The 7,967-nt window shown below is 35.8% G+C and overlaps 2 protein-coding genes across 4 annotated transcripts in view; one reads left to right on the forward strand and one right to left on the reverse strand.

The window, feature by feature from the left end:
- Positions 1-616: 616 nt before the first annotated feature.
- On the reverse strand, positions 617-3,670 carry LOC147817783 (heat shock 70 kDa protein 4-like). Its single transcript, XM_087180139.1, has 4 exons — positions 3,364-3,670; positions 1,296-1,353; positions 1,009-1,149; positions 617-664 (listed from the first exon to the last, which is right to left on the reverse strand). The coding sequence occupies exons 1-4, from the start codon at positions 3,468-3,470 to the stop codon at positions 617-619; spliced, it is 354 nt and encodes a 117-aa protein (XP_087036265.1). The 5' UTR covers positions 3,471-3,670.
- zcchc10 (zinc finger, CCHC domain containing 10) overlaps positions 2,951-7,967 on the forward strand; it is an 11,166-nt gene continuing 6,149 nt past the window's right edge. The window contains exons 1-2 of one of the 3 annotated variants that reach the window (XM_087180134.1): positions 2,951-3,012; positions 7,245-7,406. In XM_087180134.1, the coding sequence (XP_087036260.1) occupies positions 7,288-7,406 (119 nt within the window). In that variant the 5' untranslated portion in view covers positions 2,951-3,012; positions 7,245-7,287. Of the gene's footprint in view, positions 3,013-3,690; positions 3,799-5,989; positions 6,082-7,244; positions 7,407-7,967 lie in introns of those variants that run through there. The other 2 variants (XM_087180133.1, XM_023429364.2) reach the window with 2 other exon arrangements.

A 7,967-nucleotide genomic window follows, 5' to 3' on the forward strand; every position in this document is an offset into this window, starting at 1 on the left:
CTCGAAACATATCATTTTAATAATAAGCTGATAGAATATTAAATGTGAAACAGCAAACATACTTCCACACATATGTATAAACTGATTTAAATGACAAAAAACAAACAGGTAATGCATTAAAACACGATTAAATACGGCTTCCAGTTTCTATTAAAGCATCTTAACAGATAGAGCGTTCACAAAACAAGATGGTTCATTCTCTAACAGCTAGGAAAGAAAAATATGTAAATGTAATAAAATATGTAAAAGTGTAAGCTGAATATTCTTAATGCTAGGGGTGATTTTGGGGGCAACAACAGGTTGATGTAGTCGCCTTTGATTTGACATTTACTCTACTCTTATTTGTCTTTAGAACTCACATTAATTATGTCCACAGGGACAGAACAAAATGCCGTGCTATCTGTTTGCAGTGAGAAAGCCAAAGCACTGTCATTTGCATCCTTACAAGAACTTTGGGTATGTTTTGGATGTTACACTAGCTGCCTGATGACACCAGAAATTAGTAATTTTTTCATGTTTACACATTCAGCTAAGTGCAAGGTTCAGATAATGCTATGATCATTTTTTAACACAGAATATTGTCATAAGAGACAAAATGTCAGAAAAACAAATATAACTACTTAAGAGAGAGGTAGTAGAGGCTGCTTTTAGCATAGAGGACTGGCTAGAATGGAAAAATAAAGTAGAACAGTTATGATTCAGAGGAAAGAGCATTATGTGAGGCACTGCTTTCACAGTAGGTAATACTGGATAAAGCAATATGGTCTGGAATGAGCTATTGTGATTTTTTTATGTTTTCTCTCTGCTAGATTTCTTATGCCTGTCCCTTTTTTATTTCGGATTGGCCTAGTTCAGTGTACAGTACCGCCAATAAACACCCTGGTTCTTAAGTCTTACTTTAACATGCTTTATATCTGCTATAAAAGACTGCAACTTTTTCTTGTGCTGTTTATGGTTATCTATATAGTCTCCAATACAGAAGGAGCACCATTATATTCTGAATCTTACTTTAATACCAGTGGATCCAGAGGGCATCTGTGCCAGATCATACACCAAGTTAGACTTGGCTGACTGGATGTAGGGGTCTGAGAACATCCTGCCATGGAATCGCTTGAAGCCCTGCACTGTGTTCTTACAGTTGGTCACCACCTGGACATGTTGAACGAAGCAAAAGTGGAGAAAATGAAAGAAAATTAAGTTACAATAATGAGCATTAAGCCTAATGCAGTTTCCAATGTTTGCATTTTAAATGCAGAGAACTCAGGACAATGTCAGAGTGAAGGGACTGATTTTACCTGGCTCTTTGCAGCTGCTCCTATAGATCGATTTCGTGGTCCAAATGATACAAATGACCTGGAAGACACCAAAACAAAATTTTAAGCTACACCCTGGCATGTTAATATGAACAAGCACCCTAAGCTCCTTTTTTAATCATGGATCTATTTGTAAATACACCCCAAATACAGACAGATTTGCTCCCCAGTTTAGTTGTTACATGGTGTAATTCTCATGTCTACACATGTCATGACATTTCAGAGCCCAACCCACATAAAACTTGACAGACCATGTGAGCAGTAACAACACTAGCAGTTTGTTTTGGTTTGTATAAAAGTAAAATAAAATGTGTACTATGATCAAGGTTTCAACTTTATTAAGATATTTGCTTACAAGTAGCAAATGTAAATGTGAAATCTTTCACAATGTAGAAAAATATCAACTCTCCTTTTTTTTTTCTTTCAACATTGTGGCTGCACACAGGCTTATTAAGATTCATCTATCACAGTTCACTCAATACTATATAAACACAGTCTGAAGTGAAGTGGTCAGTCCACTTGTATCCCAGCGGGCTGTGGTCTAAACATGCCTTTAATAATCGTCATACTCAGAGCTACAGTTGATGTCAACACACAAGTGCAGTTGGTGATGTCAACGATGGGTCAATGCAACAACTTCACCCAAGAACAGAGTAGTAAGTTATATGATGTGGTGTTTTCGGCTCCTTAAACCTTAAATTCCTTTACCCTCACTATCATAAATGTTGGTTTCAATTTAAGATCATAATTTCACGTTACGGTTTCTGTTGACATGATTTCTCCCAACTCTGAAATACAGACATTACCAAACACGTCATCACACAGAGTCACCATACTAAAAATCCTCAAGAAGGTATCATCTTATTCGCTAATGTTTCTTATTCATCCTCTCTATTTTATCAAAACTTAACCAGTGTATGTACATCAGATAATTCTTTAAAAGACCTTTAAGGAAGTTTTAATGGCAGTTTTAACTAAATTAAAAATATTATTTACTGTATGTACAGTATTAAAACTATATCAAACTGCATGTTCTGGACGTTTTCTTTTTTCCACCAGTTTGAGGAATCATTCTTTGCTATTCACATTTTTATTTAAAATTAGTTTACAAATACTAATCTGAAACAATGAATTTCACACTTCTTATTATAAAGCCTGAGTTGATCTTCAAAACCTGTAATGAAAACAAAAATCAAGGAAAAAACAAAATATCGCACGATATAAATCAACGTATCTTTATGAGAAATATTCGTGAAGGGGTGGTTTCCTTAATATCCTATCAAAACACCCCTTGAAATTCATTAAGATAATATTTCATAAGATATTTTGACAGGACCCATAACTACTATGTGTACAAAGCGTGCCGTATCAGCCAAATAAGGTGAACTTGGGTCAATATTAAAAAAACACTTTAATAATAACATTCTTGAAACATACTCTTTTTTTAATACAAGTCAATTCAATATAAATTAATATAAATAGTATGTCTTCAGGACAAGTGACTAAACTCTTAAAGGGACTACAAAAATTGCCAGAATGTTCCAACCGATTGGCTGCTGTTGTCATCGAGCACGTAAGGCAAGACGCACTCTTTGCCACACGAGGCACACCGGTTGGACGGAGCTTTCGTCTTCAAGAGCTGAACAACAGTAACCATAGCGCTGGTGGGAGGCAAACACCGCCCGCTCGTGTTCACCGGGTGACTAATGCTCGTTTTCAAACCGTACTGTAACGTTAGTTGAAATTAAGCTTAGCTAACTAGCTAGCTGGTAGGTAAACGAGCTGTATGTGTTAAAGATGAATTCTACGTGGTTTTTCATTCGCCACTGTAATATTAACAAATGTTTTCTTAATTTACTTACACTGAAATTCACATTAATAAGCCAACACAGTACGCAAGTTGCGCTAACAGTAGCTAGTGAGTAAAACTGCATTCACGTGCATTACCCTAACACCGGCGAGACAACTAACGTTAGAAAATAACACCTCCCTTTCCTACAGTTGTTCCCTCGCAACTCCAATAATAAATATCTGCATTTTATGTACTTACGGTGTGCATCTGTCGCTGTACTCGTTAGCGACTGTCTCGATCCCTCCGGCTCGGGCTACAGCTACATAGCAGCTTTGAAAGCCCAAGTCAAATCCCACCACTGACATCTTCTGCGATACGTCTGTCTTCTAGCGTTAGCAGTATCTACAATATGACTTATACAAATAAAACAAATGTAAAGCTACAGCTTTAAGAGGGTGTCAAGTCAGGTGGAGTAGTAAGTTCTTTTGCGCTGTGTTAAGTAGGGCTACTTCTAGTCATAATCCACGCCGCTGACTATTACCGGTGTCTCTGATCTGTGCTGGCAGGCTGCAGCAGCAAGGTGGTCTCACTCAAATCTCGCCGGGAGTCATCGCGAGAATTACGGAGTTCTAGATATATCTGGACCTTTCTATAACCATGTGAGAGACTGTTCGCCATTACTCGAGATTTCAGGTGAAATATCCTGATTTCTAAACATTTCGAAATCATTTTTGGGCTTAAGATTTATCCTGAAAGGACACCGTGTAAAGAATTCCAGTGCTATTTAATATAATTTTGCCTGGGATCAACTGTAATAAAACACAAATAGACTAGGTATTGAAAGTATGAAGTCATACGTTAAAAGCCTACCACTGACAGAGCAAACCAAAGCCACACATTCATTTTGACAATATATTCATTGCAATAGTGGTTGATATATTTTTCAAAACTAATAATAATCATAATTTATTATGTAGAGTAATTGCTTTTATTAGATTTCTTCTATAAAACATCATACAATAAGCTATGTGTATCTAGGAAAAAAGAAAACCTAAAAACACATACTATCCAGCACATGGACCTTCACATGCAAATACAAAATATGAAAATACAAAATAATACAATACAATGCATAGGACTGAAGCAAGAATGCCTATGCCTGTCCATCATATTATTATGCTGCTTTACATTTGTAAGATAAACCAAAATGTGACTGACAAGTATACCTTTAAACCCCCATAAGACTTTATTTATAAGCAGTAAACAAACATTTAGTGTCTATTAATGTAAAGTATATGTCAGCAAAACAGCAAAAAGAGCAACAGATTGTTTGTTCAGGTAAAAAACATTAAGTAGCAACTATTTACATGAATACAAATATCAACTGTGGGGCATACTTTTGTACTTACAGTATATGCTAAATGAGGTTTTAAAGTATGATGGATAAATCTTTTATATTCTATAATCGTCAAAAAAAAGCTGCATAAAATGTCTTTTTTTGCCCTGCAATGGAAAGTCATTTTATTTAATACAATTACACTACTGTATGTGTTTTCATAGGGATGCCAGAATCCAACTCAGGTTGGTACCACACCTTATGGTAAAACTGTAAAATAAATCTGTACAAGAAATTAAAGTCTCTGCATGTGAAGAAATTGTGCTTGTGTGTGCAGAGCACAGTTGAACAACTGACTAGGGGGAGACCTCACTTTACCTAAAAAAGACAGACAAGGGAGAAGACTTATCTTAAATTGGCAACTAAGCAGCTGCCTCCAGGTGAAACTGTGGAGACTCAGAAACATACACAAGAAGAATAAAAAAAAAAAAAACATGCACAAAAACAGAAGCAAGGACACCAAATTATTGAACAGAATATGGTGTCAACTTTCTATTCTCAGAGAAGCAACATAATGGAAACCCCTGTTCTGGTAAGGGAGTGGCTATATTTGTTTGAGATGTTTGATATGATATCTCACTTCAAATAGCTCATGGGTATGGATGTTAACAGAGGATCTGTGTCAAGTAAATGTGGAGGAGTTGTTTCATACCTTATGTCTTGTGAGAAGAAGAGCAAATCGGGAAACCGCCAAAGCAAAGCATCTAGATGCTGATCTTCCCTGATGTCTTATGCTGCTTTTGAACCATTTCAATGAGGACCAGGACAAACAGGGCCCCTACTTTGTATGCATTTTGTGATTACAAAATAAGGACTGAACTTATTTTGTCGGTGGCATTAAAATACTGTTTAAATATCCATGAAAAAAAGGAGCGAAGATTATATGTACATGCAGCTCTGACAAAAAGTAAATATGGGTGGGTGTAATGACAGTTGAATGGTGGGAGTGTGCACTGCGTTGGTGATACAGATAAAGACAGACAAATGCTCAACCTCAGCAACTGTTGGAACAGTATGTGAAGATCTTGAAATAAAACCAAGAAAAAGATTTTAAAAACTCAAATATTATTAGTCTTGTCCAACATTTTCAATATGTTCACTGTTACTTATAGCCCACTGACATCACTTGAAAACACTTGCTTCTTGTTTCTTTTTAAAGAAGATCCACTGTTTGCTAATTTATTAATAATTTTGATGTTCATTTACAAACATTACAGCAACAAAATTTACTTCATTTAAAAAAAATCCACAATTTGTTATTTGATTTTATTTTCATTGTAATGACAACAAATGAACAAAACCTAATTAGGACTGATATGGCCAAAAGTATGGATTTACTTTAATTTAAATTACATATGTTAAAAAAAACAAAGGTAACTTTAGGTCTATGAAAGAATGACCCTAATATTGCCCTGACACTGTGTTATTGATAAAATATACAAAGATCACCTTTACCGACAGGGGGCACTGGATGTATTAAACTTACCGGAAATACGCACTGATCAGTTAACAACGAAGGAGAAAAAAGTAAACTGCAGCATGGCGACTCCCATGCATAGAATAATAGCCAGGAGGCAAGCGTAAGTATTATGTAGTTAACTAAATATAACTCTTTCGTTTTCATATTTCGTGAATACAGTAGTCTTTTAAACACTAATGACACTGACATTGAGCCCGTCGAGCTCCGTGTGTGATATATGTGGTCAATAACGAACGCTGCAGGGCTGAATGGGAACACAAATGCGCCGCTGTCTTTCCCTACAAAACTGAATTATTGTTTAACTTTCGGACCGATTTCTGTCTGCAAACGCCTGTTTAGCCTTTAAGGACTTGCTTGATGTGTTTAAATGCCAAAATAACCGAACAGACCTCCGTTTATTCGAGATTAGTGTAAGATATATCAAGTCATAGTAACAGTGCGGGTTTTTTCAGTCCAAGTTACTTCATTGACGAAAATATTCTTCTATTTATTAGTGTTTGGCTGTAATACTGGGTCATACGGAAAAATACATCGTTATTATCTTGTTAACATATCGACATTCAGAGTATCAGTTTAACCCTAACACTAACCATAATATAGTTACTATACTATACATTTGGAAGCTTTTCCATTCGCACTGTAAGAAATAGGCTAATCGACAATTTAATTTCATTAACCACAGTAGGAAAGATAGATGCCTTCCAAAAAATTACTACAGCAATAATAACTCCAAAATCAGTTGTCAGTGGAAAACTTGGTAAAAACACAAGCAGTTCTGTAGATAATTTTGGAATGGTTCTGCATAATTTTGATGGGTTTATAAAATTTTATATAAAGTAGACAAACACATTTTCCATGTTGCTGAAGAAATAAATTAGACAATACTTTCAATTGTATATTCAAATGAAAAATACTGCTGATGGAAAATGGTTTCAACCATTTTCTACAATATAACTTAATCCGTTTGTTTTCTTAGTCATGACACAATGGCTCCAATTATCAAAGTGACACAGATGTAGGGTCTCTTACAAGAGAAACCAGCAGAAGAAATAAGCAAGTCACACACTAACATCATTAGAAAAATAATAGACATTGATGTTTTAATTGATCCAAGTGCATGTTAGAACTTCCCAGCAGATGGAAAATTACAAGATAAGTTTGTGGAGGTTGGGGTGTTTAGATTGGAGTTCAAAATATTTGCATCCAATTGTTTATCAGCAGGGAAGGCACTCCATTCAGATTTGACTGTTTTATTACACACAGAGAGGCGAACAAACAACATGTGCGTTGCCAGAAGTGTTTGGAGATGGGACACTGGACCTACGAATGCACAGGGAAGCGGAAATATGTGCACAGACCATCACGAACAGTTGAGATGAAAAAGAAGCTCAAGGAGAATGAAAACAAACCCCTCAGCATCACTGGGTAAGGCGTCTCCATCATTTCACCATTATCGAAAGAAGGGCTGAGTTGTGCTGACTCTGTTTTATGCAACTAAAATACATGTTTAAGATAATAACATAAATGTGCAGTTATATCATACGGATGATCCAGCAGGGCTTTTTTTTTTTTTTTTTTACCACAGAGCCACCATCAGCCTTAGTTTCATCAGTGTATCCATATACTGTACTGGACAAACAGTTATTAATTGAGTATATTTGAAGCAGAAACTTGTTGGTTCTTACAGAGGGACAATTTAAATGTCACTTTCTATGAGTTATCTCCTGCTCCAAACTCTCTTCACTTTCACACATTGAGTCGCAGTGAGCTACAAAATTTTATTGTCTTTTCCTAGAATAACGAGTTGACAAGAGCATATGTTAACTAGAAAATTCCAGGGAAATTTTGAGTGCCACGGGGGCTACTGCCGGGATGAGTACATGATTTATTTCCAGTGTTCAAAAGTCACCCTAATCATACTCTGGTTTTGAGAAATGTCTTGATATAAAAGACTCTGATATAAAACAATGTCACATCCCTCCATCA

The sequence above is a fragment of the Seriola lalandi genome, unplaced genomic scaffold (genome assembly GCF_002814215.2).
Source record: "Seriola lalandi dorsalis isolate HSWRI2012SDOR001 ecotype SW California unplaced genomic scaffold, Sedor1 jcf7180002054893, whole genome shotgun sequence".
Lineage (NCBI taxonomy): Eukaryota > Metazoa > Chordata > Actinopteri > Carangiformes > Carangidae > Seriola > Seriola lalandi.

Bases quoted from the DNA above. Each gene is read 5' to 3' on its own strand.
- LOC147817783 (XM_087180139.1), bottom strand. From the start codon at position 3,470: ATGTCAGTGGTGGGATTTGACTTGGGCTTTCAAAGCTGCTATGTAGCT. The intron at 1,354-3,363 runs GTAAGTACATAA...GGTGTCTTCCAG, and splicing joins TACAGCGACAGATGCACACC to GTCATTTGTATCATTTGGAC. The intron at 1,150-1,295 runs GTAAAATCAGTC...CAACATGTCCAG, and splicing joins GAGCAGCTGCAAAGAGCCAG to GTGGTGACCAACTGTAAGAA.